The sequence below is a fragment of the Agelaius tricolor genome, unplaced genomic scaffold (genome assembly GCF_023055355.1).
Source record: "Agelaius tricolor isolate 1412-34295 unplaced genomic scaffold, bAgeTri1.0.p SCAF_3, whole genome shotgun sequence".
NCBI classification, from domain to species: Eukaryota; Metazoa; Chordata; class Aves; order Passeriformes; family Icteridae; genus Agelaius; species Agelaius tricolor.
The window spans coordinates 53,130,078-53,150,864 of record NW_027269263.1 but is presented as its reverse complement, the minus strand read 5'-3'; the positions used below and the strand labels follow the sequence as shown (position 1 = coordinate 53,150,864).

General features: G+C 39.6%; 1 protein-coding gene across 16 annotated transcripts in view; it reads left to right on the top strand.

Annotated features, from left to right (window-relative positions):
- Nucleotides 1–20,787, top strand: part of TAFA5 (TAFA chemokine like family member 5) — a 502,678-nt gene that overhangs the window by 94,097 nt on the left and 387,794 nt on the right. For 12 of the 16 annotated variants that reach the window (XR_011678679.1, XR_011678683.1, XR_011678682.1 and 9 more), the window contains exon 2: nucleotides 8,455–8,541. The exons of 2 other annotated variants lie outside the window; for them this stretch is intronic. Coding sequence is in view for 7 of the 14 variants with exons in the window: in XM_071423849.1 (XP_071279950.1) it covers nucleotides 8,455–8,541 (87 nt within the window). In the remaining 7 variants the exon portion in view is untranslated. Of the gene's footprint in view, nucleotides 1–8,454; nucleotides 8,542–17,522; nucleotides 18,743–20,787 lie in introns of those variants that run through there. 2 more of the 16 variants (XM_071423847.1, XM_071423848.1) reach the window with 2 other exon arrangements.

Here is a 20,787-nt window from a genome sequence, read left to right as displayed (position 1 = left end):
TAAAATTACCAGTGTTTATAGTTTCTTCTAAATGACTACTTTTACATATGCATAATTCAGAACTCAATTTGAATAGTTTGATTTATGTCTCTTAAACATACATCCCTAGAGTCTGAATAGGATGGCAGCAGTCTTCTTTCATGAGACAATTAACTGATGGAGTTGATTGAAGGGCTTTAAGTCGTTGAGCAGCTGCTGTGGTGGTTGTGGTGCTGAAGGGACAGCTCATGGCAGGGCGAGGCAGCAGCACTGCAGGAGGAGGATAGGGCAGGGGGCATAGAAGGCATTGGGATATAATAATTATATTGAAATGATCAGAGAAGAGTTTTTTAAAGTTCTTTTTAATAAATATCATTGATTATAAACAATTCTTTGTAGTATTTTTCTTTATGGAACACGCTACATTCTAGGATCGTGGAAACATTTAGGAGGGTTGTGATAAAGTCCTTGCTCAAAATGAATCTGCTTTATTGCTTAGGAGAAAGCAAACCAGGATATTGGGTATTGGGCATTTTTATTTATGTCTCTTGTTTTTCCCTTTATTTTGTTAAAATAAAAACATGATGTGATATGTCTCTCAGCTTCCCTGCAAATACCTTTTTTTTGGTAATGTCTGGAAAGTGATTTTACTCTGTTATGTTACTCATTACTGAGGAAGAGTTCAAACTATTAATCTTTAATTAAACAAAATAAAATCAGCAGAATTTTAAAGATGCAATTAACACTTTGCTCTTATTTTTCTTAACCTCTTTACTCAGTCATTAAGAATTTAATCTCTGATAATTTGAGCGAAGTTTGAAAATCATATTGATATTTTCATTTTTATATGCTATATGCATGTTCTACATGAATTTTAAAATGTTCCTTTAAACTTTGTTTTAGCAATAAATATTGTAAGCTGCCTTAGCTCTAACTTCTGTTAGTACTTTGCAAATTTCTTTTTCTTATAAATAGACCACCAAGTAGGTGTCATTTTTTGTCCTTATCGAATAACATAAATTCTAGATAAAGTTTTGGAGCAAGAAAACATTATCCATGTATCTTATTGCCAGGACTCATGTGGAGTTGACTGCAGTAAAATTTCTGTGGATGTGGAAGCTCATGGAAGACCTCTTTGCCATGGTGGCCTGTAGACCCATGTGGTAGTTAGTATTGCATGCTACTGCTCAGCTGAACAGCAACAGCTTCTGTCACCCCCTTTTCTCAGAAACAGTCTCCTTTGATTGCTTCCACTTTGGTTGAGTTTTGACTAAATTATTATGATGAGTCAAGATAAAATGGGCACAAATTGAAATGCAATTTAAAATTTTTATTATTATTATTTGTAAGGGTGTTTGGACACTAGAAGAGGATGTTCACCAGGGTTTGGTGATCTGCATCCTCACAGAAAATTCTGAGTTACCTGTATCCCCAGCTTACCCTGCTATGAGCAGGGAGATTAGACTAAATGCTCTCCAGAAGTTTCTTCTAACTTCAACTACTCTGTGACTCAAAGACTGTAAAATGAGAGGAAATTATCTGTTACCATGTGATATGAAGCTACATGAAGCAGACTCATGTTTTCATTTGAGATTCTAGGTGATAGCTAGCAGTGATTCCTCAAACCTTTCTCACTCATTGGGCCCTTGTTTTTTGTGTGAAAGTCAGAAAGGCCCTGTGTTTTCCAGCAGTCAAGCACTGACACAAAATAAACCAAGCAAAATCAAAAGTAACAGAACATTACTCCGCAACTAAATTTCTGACTGTATTTTAGTATTGTCATATTATATCAGAGATTATTAACACAAAGAAGAAAAGTATCACCTTTCACAAGAGTGAATGTGCTTCACATGCCATTCTCTAAGATCTTCCCCCCTCTATGCTGTTGACAGTCTGTTAGTTCCTGATAAAATTAGCACAATGCTGATCATGACCAAATGCCAAGAGACATTTTATGGGTTTGGTTTTTTTTCACTGAGTCATCATGACTCCCTTCACTGATTTTGTTGATGGTGGTTGTCCATTTTAAGTGAAGCCATCCATTTTAACTGATTCAATTCTGAGACTCTTCTCATTGAGATGATCATCCTGTGAGGAATGACGAGTGCTACTGTCTAAACCATCACCACTATCTGGGGCTCCTACAGCTCGCCTAGCTCCATATGTTCATATTTAACTGCTTAACTTTCAGTTTCCAGTATGGGATTCCTGTGGCTTTCTTCATTAGTGTTTGGCCAGGCACTCCACACACTTCACAGCAGAGGGCCCTTGCTAACATCTTGTAAGTGGGCTCTCTGGTACCCGCTGTAACTTCTGTAGTCTTTCTTTCCAGATTGTCTGAAAAGCGTCCTGCAGGCTCCTGCACATTCTAGGCAAAGGCTGATTTTCTCATCAAATAAGGATTTTTCTTCATGTGTGCACTTCTTGACTTGCCAGACATGTGAGCTTTATACTGTCCCTTCTAAACTGCACATAAATATAGCTATTCTAATAACCTCTGTGCCAGTGAATATGGATTTTTTGTATAGGGGACTGTACTCCTTCTTAGTGGGAGATATGCAGACTGCTATTTCAAAAAGTTAAAATACATTTATTGATATTGTTATAGCTTTTGTATAATTTCAGATAACAGAATAGTTTTTCCCAGTCAGCTTTATGTATGTGGGAACAAAGTAGGGCAAAGAACCTGTTCTAACCAGGTAACATGGCCTGATTTCAGTATTAGGAAATAGTCCCAGGGGGGATTATATCTCCAAGAGGGTGCTCTAAGTGTAAAGTCTTCCTTTAGCCCTTTGTTAGAAACAGTTCCTACACTCCTGTTTGACTGCATTTCACCTGGAACTAGGAACTATTAAATCCTATTATCCTTTCATTTGAGTGCACTTCCATTTATCTCTACCCAATCCCTGTGTCAACAGTGTCAAAAGAAATAAAAGGAGACAAATTTATGGTACAGGACAGTTTTTGTCTTTCACATTGGTTTTTTCTTTGACATTGGGTTTTATGAAACAGAACGATCCACAGGTTAAATCAGAGGAAGTTTTGTGCATGTGCAAACATGAACAGGTAGCTATGATGGTAGTGAACAGGCAAAAAAATCTGACCCTGTGCTTGGGAGAACCAGAGAAAATGAGAAACTATTCCTGCAGCTGAACTGAGCACCTAAGCTCTTCATTATCAAGAGTCTCTTTTTCTCTAACCTGATAATTTTGCTAATGTACAGTCTATCTTCCTATTACTTTGGTAATAAAAATTATAATAAAAATTACCCAGAAGTACCGACTCATTGCAGTTTTCTGGTCCTGTAGTGAGAGTATGAGCAGCTTAAAGAATATTTTATCTAAATTTAGACCTTGATGTAGTCTGTAGGGAACACATATCTGATCTCTAAGAATAGGATGTTCCTTAACATGCTAAGGTTGCTAAAGGCAGACATCTCAGGAATTTCCAGTCCAAATAAGGATGTGTGACTTTAAGTGCACACAGAAAGGACAGAGGGAGGACTGGAAGACAGACAATTGATGGGGGAAAGAGGAAGAAAGAAAAGAAAAGAAAGTAATAGAGATGGGGAGAGAGGTGATAGGAGATTCTGCAATACGAGTTTTTGAATAATAAGTGATCTGAATAATTGTTTGAACAGTGATCAAATGTGTTAGGCTCAAATGGATCTGAGGACACTGTCTAGTCTATCCTCTTATGAGAATTAGGATCACCCCAATGGGATTAACTTATTCTTAAACATGTGTTGAAATCTGGATTCACTATCAGTAATAAACAGCTCCATTATTTATTTAATTGTCCTGACAGATGAGCTGTTTTCAGTTAGCATCTAATGTAACCCCCTTTCCTATCTTGTAGGTCTAATTAAAACCAGGCCTAATTTATCTGCATCTTTCTTAAAAGATGAAGCCATGAACTGAGGAAAGTGCTGTTGTTGGAAATTCAGGAGACACTACCTTGTCTTCTGTTTCTGCCGATAAATTCCGATACTATACTTCCCTTTGTTACAATAATACTGTATTTTTTGGATCACTATTCACTTTGTAATCCACCACACCATCATACCATTTTCCATTATTTATGCAGTGTCCACTATTTTCTCTTTTTTAATTGTTTGGCACTTGAGAAAAAATGTAATGCCTGTGCTTCCCCTTTGCCAAAATAAAAGATAAGTTGCTGTGTTCCTGATTTAGAATAATCCTGTTATCATTTGTTCAGATCTATGAATTCATTAAATGACTGCAAAACTATAAGTATCATCTATCTATCTATCTATCTATCTATCTATCATCTATCACGTCTCAGTATCATATATTTACATGATAATAATATCAAATATATGCCATATTCTCTTCTCTGATATTCAGGAATAAGTACATTACTGCAGTTGTCCCTCCAGATCTGACCTCATTACATCTAGAAATACAGTGGTGTGTCCTTTTATTGCAGAAATAGTTTACCCACAAGGGACTATTTGGGGAATACAGCTAGCCTTTCTTTTTCTTCTTTTTTTTTCTTCCCTTTATTCTCAAAACAAGATTTCTCTGTGTAATGTACATTATCTGAAGGAAAATATTTAGGTATCAAAGTCATGTTCTGGATATGATGCCTTCTGTTCTGAATGTGATGATCAGGGAATTCTCTTTCATTGCTCTCATATATTAGTACCAGTTATGGTCCATATAACTGTCATTGTTTGAGTAACCTGCAAATCTGTTGCTGTAATGAAGCTTCCAGATAAACAAAGTTATTTTTCTTTATTACGTCAGTGATTGGATCTACAGCTGAACAGAAAGGCTTATTGTGTAAAGATCTGAGGTTATATGTAACAAATTTTGAAATGCTGTATATGGATAGGAGAATATAGTCATGGTTACAGCAGTGGGCAGGAAATCACAGTTTTGAGTCTTGGCTGTGCCACAGACTTTCTGTGTGACTTTGGACAAGCTACTCTTTGTGCATTAGCTAATAATACTATCTCTATCTCCCAGGGGTGTTGTGAGAATACATTCATTAATGTTTGTAAGGCACTTGGATGCTATAGCAATGGGGCCATATAAGCACTTAGAGAAACAATCCATTTTTGCAACAATGTGCATCTCCCTGACTAAGGACTTTTTTGTTGGAAGTTTTTCATAGATGCTTGTTATGAATAAATGCACTTTATAATGATACAGTGAGGTTAAACTGCCTTTTGGAGTGCAGTTTCACTTTAGTATTCAGAACAGGTGTAAACAGTCATAAGTTAGAGAGCTGTTCCCAAAGAAAGAGAATACCATTTTTAGTCAGACATTTGAATAGAAAAGATACCTCTCCTGATTCATCTAGCTCAAAACATGGAGGATTATTTACATCTGTATCTGTCTTGCAAACAGTTTATTCTATTTTAAGCACTTCTCATTACATTGTCTAAACTACCTCCTCAGGCAAGTAATTTCATTGCCTAATTGCCTTTAAAGTTAAACAGTTTGCTCAAAAGTCTACTCTACTTTTTCCTTGTGGATATAGGCTGTTCTTTCAGTCTGTCTTTTCTTTCTGAAATAACCTTCACTCACATGTGTGAATTCAGACACATCACACAATTACACCAGGTTAACAAGGTGCTCATGGGAGGTAAATTGGTAAGCCACTATAACTTCATTTTAATTTTCCTGGCTGAGTGCTGGTCAGTGTTAAAATCTGAATGTGGGGCTCAGGACATTAGCACCAAGGAGCAAAAAAAGAGTATTCAATATTCCCAAGGCTTTTGGAAAGGACTTAGTGAGAGATTTCCAAACTAGGGCTTGTTTTGTTTTTATTTGTAGACAGTAGTAGCAGCAGACACATTGTAGAAGTAAAAGATTTGGAAGAATGTGAGCTGTCAGTAATAATAATTGTCAGTAAGGACAATGAAGAGGGCTCTGCAACTTTTGATGCTCAGAAAAACAAATATCTGTTGTGCTTCCATGTAAACCTTTCTAATTTAGTGGTTGAGTGCAACAAAAATGTTTATGAAATCACCATTAGATGACAGAGACTCTATAAATGTCCAAATGGTGGGCACAGACTATGTCCTTTCCTACTGCATTAAATGTAGAGAATTGACATGGTCTTAAAAAGTATTGAACTGTAGGAATTCAGTTAATTGCAGTTAAATAGAAGATGTAAACATACAAAAGAACAGGCCTCATTCATGCTGGGGTTCATGAGGTTGCTTGCATGCCATGAAGTCCATCTCTCCTCTATTGTTGTTTGAATATGTAGTGAATAGAATTGCTTTTAATAACATTCCCATATGAGTGACAGTGTAAATGCTTCTCAAGATGAGTATTATATTCTGCTATGGTTGAGACTTTCCTCACAATGCAAGAGAAAAGAGCTTTGTAATTTTTTTTTTTTCCTTTTCTCTCTGAGTATTGGGGATTGAATAGGGTTAATATCCTCTATTATACATACATAACATATACTATTCTGGACAGAAGAAGTATAAAATGAAAGAAGTATACTACTGCAGTGTTGTAAAAGCTTACCACAAAAGGAGCCACAAGCATCAACTCCCAATCTTCACTTGAATTCACAACCATCAGGCTGCTCCCAGTGTCATGGGTTCTTATTTTCTGGATTTAGCAAAAGACTCAGTACCATCTTGGTTTTCAGTTTTTTTGTAAATGCAGGACCTGATTCTTTATCAGAATTCAAGATTCTGTAATTCAAGTTGATGTATGATTGAAGAAAAAATTATCAATGAAGTCAAGAGAGGAAGCTTCATTTCACAATTGTTAGTGAGCCAATATTTTGTCTCAGCTGTTGTACACTCTAACACCTTTTCAATTTTTGGTTTATTCATGTCTCTGGTTATTGAACATTATTTTAGTAAAATCCATTGTTACCAGAAATTTCCTGTAAAAATACTTTGTCATAGTGCAGCAACACTAAGATATCTACCAAATATTCAGGAAAACTGTGACTCAAAAGACTATTTTTATCTTCTCAAAAAATAGGAAATATTTTATATTTTGTGTCAAATTAATCCTCTTTAAGACATGGTATGAATCACACAAAAATAATTGGGATGCTAAAGATTACTATAGTGTGGAAAAAAAATTAAAAGGAAAGGATACTCGTTTTCAAAACTCAGGTCTGACAGTCAACCAATTAAAAAGTATCGCCACTAACATTGGAAAATTCAAATTTCTGTTAAAGAATTTTTGTTCTATGTTGTGTCTGTCAGAAAGAAGATGACACATATTTTGTAGTATACCTGGAAAAATAAAATAAAAAAAAAAACAGTGAAAAGCAATGAAACTGTTACTATATTCCTCTTTTTTTTTAAGGTCTGCCTTCTTGAGAATGCTTTTCTGTATGAGAAGCAGCAGGGTACATAATCTGGAAAGACTAAGGCCTTTCTCTTATGGCATAGTAAATTGCAGCTATTTCTCACAATAGGAGGTCATTGGTCGTATAGGAATTCTATACATTTTGATAGGACATTATTGATAAAGATCTTCATACCTTTGGAATGTCTTTAGGATTGATGCCAGTTGCACATGTTTACTTCAACCAAATAACTTCTGATTACTTGCAGATCGCCTTGCTGATCCCTCGGGCGATACTTAATATACAATTAGATGTTATCTTGCTCATACTATTTGATATTTCAGTTTACTACATAAAGTACACACCTGCTTCTTATATCCCCCTTTTATTGCTCTGAAGTGATTTTGAAAACAAAGTATTTTAAAACCTTATAGTTCCTAATGGAAGAAAATAAAGATTTGTTATGTTTAGGCAAAGAGAAAACAATTTAAAAAGAAGTTGTCATTCAAAATAAATCCAAGATATCCTTTTTAACCATAACAATTATTCTACTAAGTATACAGCTTTTTACTAGCCCCTCAATTCTAAAAGTAATTGTCATGTGTTTTGGGAATTCCATCTGGTCGGAATGTATAGAATTCAATTAGTTTTCTGTTGGAAAAACAAAAAAATTCCGATCAAATTTCTTCATAAAATTTAAAAAAAATCACAAAGCTGCACTTAGATCCAGTATTTAGCCTGTATGTTTTTATTTAAAACAGTTTTCCTATGAAGGCTATGACTAGGTAGGTGCTATGTACTATACTATAACTGCTTCATAGGAGAGATATGAACACTTAAAGTCTTTCAAAGAGAAAAGAAGAAAGTGTGGGGAGAGAGCCTCTACCAAGCTTCAGTTGTGTCAGAGGTGACTGGATGTTTTTGTTTACATCTGAAATGATGCAAAATAACTCTTCTAAACAATGGTAAAGGTCAATTTTTTAAGTACTATTCTCAGCATCTTGAAGTAACTTTCTCATAGAGTAGGATGACTGCAAGGGAAACACCAAAGTCTTCAATTCTAGACCTTCAGGTGTGTACACTGTTAGACCCACTAATGTTATAGCTTGTTCTGTGTTCGTTTCCTTTTGCATTTTCAGGCATGATTTCAATTGAATCATTTATGGTTCTTCCATTCAGATTATAACAGCTATTTTGGAGCGGATAACCCTCAATGGCTGTATATGAGACATTGCCCGGGGTGCCTCCAAGATGCTTTTGAGCTGGGTAAGGAAATCACTGAGTGTTGACACATTCTCAAAGCACTATGGCATGGATTGAGAGCATAGTTTATAAACTGTGTTACTGACCTATTATTCTGTTGTTTACTGACAGAATAGACTTCAGTTCCCTCTGAAATGTTAAACAAAACAAAATAAATATTTTTCTTAAAAAAAAAGTAACAAGTATTAAAAAAAAATACAGTATATAATCTGTATGTGGTAATTCATGCATGAAAACTTCAATTCATCATTGCCCACTTCTGATAGGTCTACTTTAAATATAGTAGCCATTCAATGTATAATATTATGATAATCTAGTGCCTATTACACCTATATATTAGTACACTGGTGTGGTAAATAAGACAGATTTTTATGGTGACTTTAAGGTCAAAGCTGTTTCTGCAGGCATGTCTTAACCAATCTGCTAGTTTAAGATTTATACTCATCCAAGCTGTAATGCCTGTATCATCCTTACTATCTATATATTACCTTGCACACCCTTATTCAGTCAGGAACAATTAGTTATCATGGCTCATCTCCCCTTTCATTTATGTACAGACAACTGAAAACTTAAGGGCTTGTGAACTTTCACCTGTGGAGTACATAGGCTGTTGATGTGGGACTTTCACTGACTGTACTCTAAGAAAGCTTTTTATCTCTTGTTTAAAAGCCTGAAAATGAGTATGATGATGATTGAGACATTCCAGGACAGGTGTGATGCTAAAACCTCCGAGGACTTGGCACTCTATTCCTTCCCTATTTAAGGTTAAGCAGTGTCCAAGGAGAGAGTATATTCTGCTGTAGAGAACGATGTTTTATTTCTTACAATGTTTGTATAATGCTCTTTGTAATGCCTTGGCTGAAATGCAGCTGAATCAGCTACAATATCTCCATGATTTTTACAGAAATTAGTTCAGTCTCTGCACTGTCACTGCCCCATGACCCAGGGGTCATATTTTAGTACTGTTTTTTTGTTAAATGCCAAAAATCTAAGATGCTCCATTTCATGATGTAATTAAAGCTTTCTATTTCAAAATAATGTAACCATGCAGAAAAATGGTTCCTATTAGGACAGCGTAATTTAAAATAAAACCAAAGAGGTTGTTTGGCACTTAAAATATGTTTTTCACAAAAGGTTTTGTGAAAAAGGTTCTATGCAGTGGCTACTTCCTTAAATACAGTAAGTTAAGGACTCCTGATAGAAGAAGTAAACTTCCTACAAAAACAAACAGACAAGCAAATAATGAATAGGTTGTGCATGCAAGAGAAAGTTCTATTAATCTGCCTTTCCTGCCATTATCCTACCCAAGTGTAAACAGAGAGGCCTCCAGTGTGTTAATTCCACGGAGTCCAGTAATAAACCTGAGATTAGCTTTCAATAATACAATTTCTTCCAACTGAAAAAAAAAAGGAAGTCTTATACCATTTAGTATTAACTGGCCACATTTAATAATAGCTAGACATTCACTAATACTTTTTCTTTACTATCAAGTGGACTATATTATACATGAATGGCTTGTAAAATTATTGTTTTATATTTCAGAATGACAAACAAGTTTCTATACTCAGATTAAAGATTTATCCATTTAACCTTTACTTATTCCTGAATACAGACCCAGAAGAAACTTTTATAAAATTCTCTGTCTCTTTTAATGTCATAGTCTGATAATCTCTTGAAAACATGAGAATTATTAGGTTAAAGAGTGCCATAGTGGTAAACCCATTTTAATTTATACGTAAAATGTAATAATTGTTAATTCTGTGCATGTAACAATTTTAACTGTTTATTTAAGGTTTTGAATAATTTTAAATCATCTGCACTTAACATTTGTCTGAAAAAATATTTGTTTCCCCTTCACCAGCTTAATAGCAACCAAAGATTACTTCTCTCAGTAGTATCACCAACATGCTCAAAATTTAGAGGCAGTTGTTGTCTCTTCCCTATATGTTCAGAACCCATTCTACCTTACTGTGGACGTGCCTGGTGGCGTTCTGGATATGCACCACTTTTGCTGCAGCTCCCTTTTATAAATACTACAATAAGAATTGCTAATGGAAAGAATTCAAGTGGCCTAACTTCAGCTCCTGATCAATTTTTGTAACATTCAGATTTTGAAAAATGTGGAAAGTCAAAATCTAAAGTAATGTGAAGAAGGTTCTCTGGTTAAAGTTAAAACTACAGGTCAAAGAGATCACTGCTAAAGTTGCCAGTGAGTATGAGTTTGTAGAGCAGAATTCATTTCTGTAGAATTGTTTTTTTCTTTTTTTTTTTTTTCCATTTTCCCCCTCCACTAAAATGGAGGAAAACAACAGACATCACAAATCCATTAGCTTATTCACTTTTCCATGCAACACTGGTATTGGCCATTCTATAAAGGCTTGCTGTGACATGGCTCATAGAGTTTGTGCGTATTCAGTGTGGCTTTCTCTGTGGGTCTCATTCTCAATTAAGAACTTTCTCCCAGAATGTTGCAGCATTTTAGTTGTGTGTTTTTAAGCTAGACCCTCAAGAATTGATGCTGAAAACATGGATCATAACTACATTCCCTTAATTTCATGTGGTTAATCATCATGGTTAAAATACAAATCCCTTTTCTGAAAGAAAGAAAGAGTGAAAAATTGTAATTCAAGAAGTGTCTAAAAGTCCAGATGATCTTAAAATACATAAAAAGTAAAAATATGAAGATGAGCCCTCTGAGTTTAATTGTGATTTTTGTGAATAGCCCTACAGTCATTGGAATGTTTGAGCCTATACCTCGCACAGTCTTAACTGTGAGTTCCAAGAGTTTGATGCTCTCTCTGAATTATCATACACTCACAGAATGGTTTGGGTTGGGAGAGACTTCCAAAGATCATTTAGTCCAAGCTCTCTGCCACGGTTAGGGACATCATGTTGTTCAAAGCCCCATCCAACCTCATCTTGAACACTTCCGTCTCATTTCAAGACAATAATCTTACAACTGAAGGCAGATTGAAAGGCCCTTATGACCTTGTCCAGTCTCTCTTTGAGATTAGTAGTTCTCTTTGTTGCTGTAGTCTGCTAACTATTTAGGGTGAATAAAAGCATAGTTTGAAGACAGGAATGGATGAACACCATAAATAAACCAGAAAAAAACAGGGAGTAGAAAAATTAGGGGCAGACGGACGCTGCAGTAATACAAGTTCTCCATTAAGACACAGGGGGTTCTTTCCATTAAATTCCAAGTTTCTTCTTCTGCTCAAATATAAAACTAGCCACAGGCAGCCATAGCACATGTAATAATGTATAATAGAAATTAAATCACATCATTTAAATGTCTTTTTCTTCAGACATCAGAATATTTCTTTCTGAACAGGTTGTATGACAACTTGGTACATCTTGAATTAAAAAATAAAATGATCTATACTTTGGAAGGCAAGAATGAGTTTCAGCACTGCAGATTCTTTTCAGAGGATATGCTGCCTGTCTCCCTCCTCATTGGCAGTTCATTCATTGCAGCTCATGTATTTTCTCATATGCATACTGGCATTAGAGTTCCTTAGGATCTGTGATGGTGGGAAATACCATCAGTGTAGGAGCTGAATTTTAAGGCTCTAAATTTTTCAATTCCAGATGCAAAGAGGTTTTTTATGTTGAAAATTCCCCAGGTCATAATGCTGTCGTTGTTCTCAGTAGGAAACCTTAATTGCAGAGCTAGTTGGATGAGAGTTGGATTAGCTGGCAGAGTGTTGTCTGGAAAATCTTTCAGCTGTGCAATGTTATCACTTCCCCTACGTCCCTCCGCCCCCACCCCTGAGGATTCCTAGCCTACTGCATTTGGTGAGATACATATGTTTTCCCCAGCTACAGGAGCTGTGAAGGGTTCCTCTGGGATATCTAAGTATAAATACCCAAGTGTGTCTTCAGTTGCTAGGTTATTTTTAGTCAATGGGTGGTTACCAAGTCATCTATAATTGTGCTGTTAAATGTGTCAGAGCAGCTACTGCAAATTGAGGTGCTCCCTGTAACAGGTGGAGTATATAAAGCAAAATGAGAGAGGTCAAAAGCAACATTTTAGAACTGAACTGCTTAAAGATTTGATTTATATAAGGGGAGATTTCTTGGTAGGCAGATGTGAGGATGATGATTTAGGAGTACAACATGGATGAAGGAATATGGTAGCAGTATTTGACTGCATGTGGCAGCTTAACACCTGCTGGTAATTAAACCTCTAATAAGTCACTCCCCTTTCTCCAGCCCCCATCTGGTGAGAGAGGGAGAAAAGCAGAGACTGGGTTGAGACAACAATTTACTGAAAGCAAACAGCAGTGGAATAAGAAATGCACAGTAGCAGCAGCAATATTAGTAACAAAAGTATATGGAAGAGAGGGTTCTTTACACACAAAGGGTGTTCACTAACACCTCAGTTCAGTTCCATGTGGCTGCTGAGACAAAGACAAGATGGGGGACATTCCTGCAGCTTGGCAGCAGCTCACAATTATTCTTGAGACAAGGTGGCAGACACTCCACAGCCAGCATTCCCCATCCCTGAGCCTGAGACAATGTAAAACAACGATGGACAAACCCCCAAAATCCTCTCTGTGGTGCTGCCTGCTTTCTGCACTGCTGGGGTTGACTGTGGCCAGCAATGCTTGGCTCAGCTCCCGTCTGCCCAGCCTGGGCTTGGCTGGGCTTGGGCTCAGCTCAGGCTCTGTTGCTCCATTCCCCCGGTTGCTTCTTGCACCAGTGCTGTGGCGCAGACTTGGTGGGGCTCTGGAAGAAACAGAACAGAAACAGTTCCTTCCCCTGGAACCAACCCCCCTGGCATGATGTGAGCACTATAGAATAGCAATGTGGCCAGGCCCCAGGGCTCCCCCTCCATGAGCAAACCTAGGACACTACACTTAGGCATAGTGCCTGTGCTGGAGCATAGTGTGATTTGTGTTTTGGGAGAATTTGCCAGTGGTTCAAGGGATCAGAGTGGTGTCACAGGACCTCTAACTTAGCTCCTTTTTTGGTAGTGGCCAAAAGCTGTTACCAAATGGTGACTGCTGTGTGGGAGAATGTTCAGTGAGTTCCCAGTGGAAAACTGTCTACATGGCATCAACTACTGGCACGAATCTTTATAAATAGAAAAGAGGAAGAAAATCATATCTGAATAGAAAGCCAGTAAGATGGTAGGAAGAAGACATGAACAGCAAAGTAATGCAACTGAGAAGCAAAATTAAACATAATTATTTAAAAAAACCCCTAAACTGTCAAAAATTCTTAAGTAAACACGCACTGTTAGCAAGGAGATTACACAGTGGTAATTCTAAATTAACTAGGCTCTGCTATCCCTTTTATGAATCTGCCACTAGGAGACAGGACAGGAAGCAGCATATAATCTGTCAAAAATATTAAAGATATATTAAGTATCACCTACTTTGGTAAGTCAAGGGAAAAAAATGAAAATTTTAGGTGTTCATGGAAAGATATAATCAAATGTACTTGTGATTCCTATGGTAGCCGCATCATGTCACAAATCAGAGATCAATAGCATCTCTTTAGATGTTAATTTCTACTTCAGTGGCAGTTACCCAGCATCAGCTGAAGACCAGGAATAAAATTTTGAGGACTGCTGTAGTTGTGCCTAGCTCAAAAGTAAAGAAATGCCAGCCAGCCATTGGTATGCAGAGAAAAGAAGAGGGAAAAAATGCTTAAATGATGCTAAAACTAATTGGTGGAAATATAATTGTCTGTACTCATTCCTATATATTCAATATATCTTATATTTTGGTTAGATTCAAAATGGAAAAGGATTTATTATGCTACTTCAGGCTTATGTGAAAGATGAACTGGGTGAATTTCAACAAAATAAAATGTTAAACTTAGCATCAAAAGAAACATTCCAGCTGAGAGAACCACTGGGCTGGAATAATCACCTCAAGTGGCTGGTGACAGACTATTGCCTGAGTAACTCAAAAGTAACAAAAATGAAATCCAGTGGGCATTGGCAAAAGTTTGGTCTAGATAACCTAATAATAGCTATTGTCTTCTTTATTTTTTTTTCCAAAGCCAGAAGTAGTTTCCAAATTCATTACTTAAAATAGGCTAACGTCACATCTTGTGCTCCTGCATTTAGATCTGCATTGGCCATGCATAATTTGGGGGTTTATTGCATGAACAGGAATAAAATGGTTATGCAAAAGGCATTTGACACAGCTGGAAATAGTAGGACTTTATTTCTAGGTATGTGGAATACAATCTGATCATGATTGTTTTCCAGGAATTTTAGCACATCTTTATTTATAAAATATCTCAGTAGTGAAGAATAAATCTTACAGAGTCTGGTAGAATCTTTTCACAAAATTAAATGCAGAGTATGGATAATTTTTTCAAGTCTCTATACTTGAGCAAAGGCTGCTGTTTTTGCTACTGAGTTCCAGTTTTAGTAATTCTGTAGAACTCAACTGAATTTTTTGTAAAAAGAAAAAATGAGCTCTATTTCCAAAAGAGAACACACATTTGAAAATTATGCACTTATTTTTCTGCTGCTTTCTTGTAAGATCTCAGAAGATCTTCTATGTCTTACACATTTGTTCTTGTTCCCTGATCACCAGGAAAATGTATTCCTTACTTCTCTTCCCAGCTGCAAAAGCCTTCTATATCAGAAATGTCTGTCAATGCCACACCATCCTTTACCAGCTTTCAGGTGCTGAGCATTGCTCCTTCAGCTTGAAAACACAATGGGGAAAACCCCTGTGGAGTGGTTCCCTAGAAGGAGCTACTGCTAGGATCACAGCTTTTTGCCTCTGTATTGCTGGAGATGAATGGGGTCAGGACAAAACCTGGAAATGCAGAGATAGATCTGCAAATCTGTTATGGCCTAAGCAGCTTAGAAGTAGTTTGACAGGTGTTATTTCATTAGTTGGGGATGCAAAGCTTAATTGGCTGAAAGATAAGGGGGAATTTTTATCAGTGGAATTTATTCAGAAAAGTCTTCCTGAAAAGTCTACATGGGTAACTTGAGTTATCTTTAATATTTTATAAATCTTTATGCAGGTAACAAGTAAAGAAATTGAAGTTGGATATTTTTGATTAGGACTCACCCTGTTTGAGAAGTCCAAAGCTATTTAGAAAACACAAAACTGAGAGTGAACCATATGTAGTACAGCAAGTGGCATTGCCAGGTACCACTGTCCTCTCAAATGGGAAGTCTTCTGGAGTTCTTTGTTGCTATGAGACTAAATATGTCCGTACAGTGTGAGTGCTGAACCAGAATTTGCTCCCACTTCCACTAGTATGCAAGTAGAGTGACTCTGCTGTGGCCAGGGAACAACACAAAGCCATGATCTGATGTTTTGTTTATGAAGGGTCTGACCTAAAGGCCACAGAAACCCAGGCGTATTTGTCTAATTCAGAAGCTCAGAGAAGTAAGACTAGTTTAAAATGAGAGAAAGCACCATCTTGCACCTCAAAAAGAGCAAGGAACATGCTGTTGAGGGTTCTGACCCATTGACAGTGGATCTTCATATGCTTTTAGTTATAAAAAGAAAGCAATGAGTAAAATTTTTCAGAGGATTTTTCTCTAAGTGTTTTCAGACTACAAGATACTTATTGTGGACCGTGTAAACTCTGAAGTTTGATACTTTTAAAATCCTGTGGATTTTAAAGTTACCTGTGGATTTTAAAGCTGGTATGTCAGTGGGGGGCGGGGGGGGGGGGGGGAGATTTGTTTGCTTAAGTACAAAATGTGTGAATTTTCTTTAGCTACTTGACACTTTTTTCTTTCACCCAGAAGACAAATAAACAAACAAAACACAACTTGAACTGTGCCCAAGCATGGCAAATTTCTCACCAAAGTGTACATTTCAGAATGAAAGATTTACAGTGGAGTTCCTCTAGTGTAGCTATGACATTGCTTTAACATTGCATTGCTGTAATCTTTAAATATAGTAAATGCAATACATGGGTTTATAGGGATTTGTGTGGAGTTTAAAATTCAAAAGATGGTTGTTTTTAATGTTTCTCTGAGCTATCTGTGAAAAACGAAAAGGCATAGGGATGAGTTTAAGACACATCATCAACAGCATGGGGGATGTTTGCCCAATAAAAATACTGATCTTTTATTAATCTGTCCTTTCAGGCGTCTGGAAACCCTTTCCTGGTTTCTTAAAATTAAAAAAAAAAAAAAATTAAATATGAAATATTACCAAAAAAACCCCAACCCAAACAAAAAACCAAAAAAACAAAACCGCAATCCACATCATAAATGCAGATGTAACCAAGGTGCTATGAAAACAAAGCTCTCAGCGTGCAAGTATTCCCTTACTTGGTTTAAACCTCCAAACCTATGGATGTCTCTCCCGGAGAAACCGGGGTAGCTCACTGGCTGTCGGTGCGTTACCGTGGTTGTCACTGTTGTGCAGTGAGCCTCCAGCCAGCCCGAGCAGCCCCGCAACTTGCAGCGCGTGGCGGAGCCCACGGCGGGCGGCCCCTCCGCTGTGCCGCCCGTGGCGCCGTCCGTCCGGCCCGCCGAGGCCGCCAGCCCTGTGCCCGCAGCCTCCGCGGGGCAGCGAACCGCACCTGCCCTGCTCCGCCTCCGCTGCCGAGCCCGAGCCCCGCGTTACGCGGCCGCCGCTCGCTCCGTGCTCAGCCCGCGGGGCAGCGCCGGCCGCGCTGCGGGACACGCACGCACCGCGGAGGTTGCGCGGTGTTTGAACACGAGAGGCGCGGAGCCTGCGCGGGCAGAGGGCACCGGGAGGGAGCCCGGCTCGGGCAGCCCCCCTGTGCGGCCGGCAGCACTTCGGCGTGCGGCTGTTAACCCTGCCCTGCCCCGCACCGCCGAGCCGCCGCCTGTGCGCACCGAGCTCGGTGCCCGGACCGGGCAGCCCCGGCCGTCGGGGCGGCCCCGGGGTGCGGAGCGCCGCGCCACATCTGCCCCTGGCCGCGGCTACACCGCGTCCCACCACGGCGGGGCCGAGCGCGCAGTCCCCGCGGAGCGGCCCCGTATCGCAGCACCGCCCCGGCCTTCCCGCCCCCCCGCCCGGCTGCTCTACGGCAGCCGTGGCCGCGGCAGGCTCCTTCCCCTGGAGTGGGAGGGCGGCAGCAAAATCACAGCCTTGATGTTCCGGGTTTTGGGGTTTTTTTATTGTAGGCTGTGTTTTTTCTTTTTTTTTTTTTTTCCTTTTTTTCTCACGCTGATTTATTAGATTCTTTCATTTGCGCTCCTGTTTTCCTGAGGATTGCTGCAGCAGAGGCATCAACCTGTAGACTGAGAGAGCCCGCCGTAGCCCGGCGCGGCTGCTCGGAGGGCGCGTTGCGGTGCCACCGCCGGGGCGCGGCCCCGGGACGGGGTCGACCTCGCGGGCGGACGGCGGGCGAGGGAGCGGGGCCGGCCACGGGGAGACGAGGAGCCCCAGCGGCGAAGGTGCGAGCCCAAAGGCAGACCAGGGATCTGTGCGAGAGCCCCCGAGCGGCCCCGCGTTTGCCAGGGACGGCGGGCTGAACTGACTTCCCTCCCGCCCGTCGCACCCGCACTGGAGAGCACCTCCGAGCCGGGGGAGGAGGAAGGGGGTGCAACAAATTGCCGCCAGCCGGGAGAAGTTGCAGTAAAGAGAGATCCCTCCCTCCCGCTCCCTCCCCTCCCCGCTCGCTCTCTCCTCCCCGAGCCGTGGCAGCGAGCAGCGGAGCAGCGGCCCGACGAGCGAGCGGCACCCGCAGCCCGGCGATGCTGCAGCGGCTCCCGCGGAGCCTCGGCGGGGAGGGCCCGGCCCCTGCGCGCCCCGCACCGGCCGGCGGCGGCGCGCCCTGAGCGGCGGCGGCGGCGGCCCCGCGCCCCCGCGGCGCAGCGGGCGCTGTTGCGCAACCCTGCCCGGCACTGCCGGCTCCCTGCCCCCGCCGCCGGCTCGCCGCGGCTCCCGCGGAGACGGAGCGCTGATTCATGGGGCCCCGCGCCGGCCGCCTCGGCGAGGAGAGCGCGGCGCTGCCGCTGCCCCCGCGCGGGGTGTGAAGCCCCGGCCCCTCCTCCGCAGCCCCGGGCTCGCCCGCCCTGCTCGGGAGTGTGGTCCCTGCCGGGAGCCGCCGCGCCTGGCGCACAGAGGGAAGCGTTGATGCATCGCTGTGGAAATTCATTGTGTGACTTTCTGGGTATTTACTGAGTTTCAGACCGAGATGCAGCTCTTGAAAGCTTTATGGGCACTAGCAGGAGCAGCGATCTGCTGTTTTCTTATATTTGTCATCCACTCACAGTTTCTTAAAGAAGGTAATTGTATGTGCATGTCTACATATCCTGTTCTTTAATACTAAGATCTTTACGAGGTGCCTTAATTATTTTTACTGTTTCCAGTATGTTCTATTTACAGCAGTGCTTCCACGCTATTTTTCCTTTCCGTTAAAGCCTTCTCAGTTTTGTTGCTTTAGGTAATAGGTAGGCTTAGACTTACATCTTTGCTAAATGTACATATATTATATGTATATATAAATATATATATATATATATATATGAAATCTGTATGATGTTTATATTCGATGTTTTAGCTGATGTCTCATTTCTTTATGGGGCACGTATAGTGTATAGAAAATATTTGTTGCTATCAGATGACCACAAAGCAGTAGTCATCTTGGGAATATTAATAAACCAAAAAACCCCTTAACAAGTAAACGTCTTATTTTTATACCAAATCAATAGGCATCCTTTGCCTCTTCCTTATTCAGTACATTTTCAATAGATGGCACTAAAGTTCTATGGAAAGGGCAGGGCAGAGCAAATCCTGGGCATTCAGCGTCTTCCTTCTCTTCACTGCCCCGAAACGGGAAAAGGCCTTTGCGTGGCTTCAAGGCTCCTGTTTTTACCACCTTCTGGTCAGAAAACCGTGATTACAATTTTTAGGAGAAAATAATTTGAATTGTCGGTCAGGCTTTCCTCCTTTTTTTCATCTTCTTTTTTTTTTTCCCGTACTTGAATTGGGTGAAAAAAAAATGTTTGATTGAGTAGAGGGATTTTTCCTGGGGAGTAACCCTTGTATTGGTCCTTTTTTGTTTTGTTTTCTTTCCTCAGGAAATTAGTATTCTCTTTTTTTCCTCTACTGCTAAAATAATTAGTCCATTTGTTAGTTGTATAGCTAACTCTAGTCTGAGATTCAAGTGTGAATCCAGAAAAACGTATGCATACTCTGTGGTGTATGGGAAAGTCCAGTCCTGTTTTTTAAGCAGTATTAACAAAAATAACACAACAATATGGGGGTTTTGGTGAATCAATTTTTTCTTTTTTTTTACCATTGTAGTTGAGAGTACAGCTGGAGAAAAAAGGAGCTAAGCTTAGCTTGGAGTGCTAGCTGTGTAAAGCAGGGAAAAAACTTTTTTGTGACTGGGACGAAGTTTCACTCAAGGCTGGGCAAAGTGACTACCTTGCAACCTCTGAAGTGTCAGTACTGCTTTAAATTTAGTGTCAGTCTAAGCAAAACATGATATTCTATGTTTTCGCAGATTTTTTTTTTCTGAAATTAATAAACTCTGTTTAGTTAATTTAGGAATTTTTATCATTCAGATATCTCCAGTACTAAAGATTTCTCCTTTAAGAAACCTACCCGTGCTGTAATTGCATTGTGTGCAATGCCTCCCACATAGTAACTTATTTGACATTCTTTTAAAATGCTCAGACAACTGTATTTTTATGTGTCTGTCTAATGACATGGCCTGTTTTGAGGAGATTTTGCAGACTTTCAGGCTGTTTTTTTACTCTATTTGCCATTATACTGCTTTTTTTCTTCTTCGGTCTTTTAGGGCTTGAGGTCTGTGTTACTGTAAAAAATCCTCAAAAGAAGCAGCATTTTGTTTCCCTTAAAATATTTCATCCTGCCTTGTAGGAATAGAAAGCTAGCAAATGAAAACAGAACCCATGGCAGTACATGAAGGACTTTTAACACATTTTACATTTTTCTAGCAATTATAACCATTTTTAACATGGACTGCAGACAGCAAACTAAAGCTCTTTAGCTTGTTGGATAACTTAATTAGATCAATTTGTTTATATTTGTTCCTGAACCATTTCTGCTTTCTTTAGCAATGAAAACTATATACTGACTGTAAATTGCATATATTGGGACAGCTGTCAGACTCTTCTTGACAGGTGCTAATCTCCACGATAGCATTTTGGCCCTTTCCATGCAATTACTTCAGCAGTGGATGTATTCCTTCCTCCCTGTGGTTTCAATAAAGACAGGGAATATTTTGATGGAGTTGAATGAAAGTCTGCATGGTATGACTGAGCTTTTTTTTATGAAGAACTTTTAAAATATCCAATAAAAG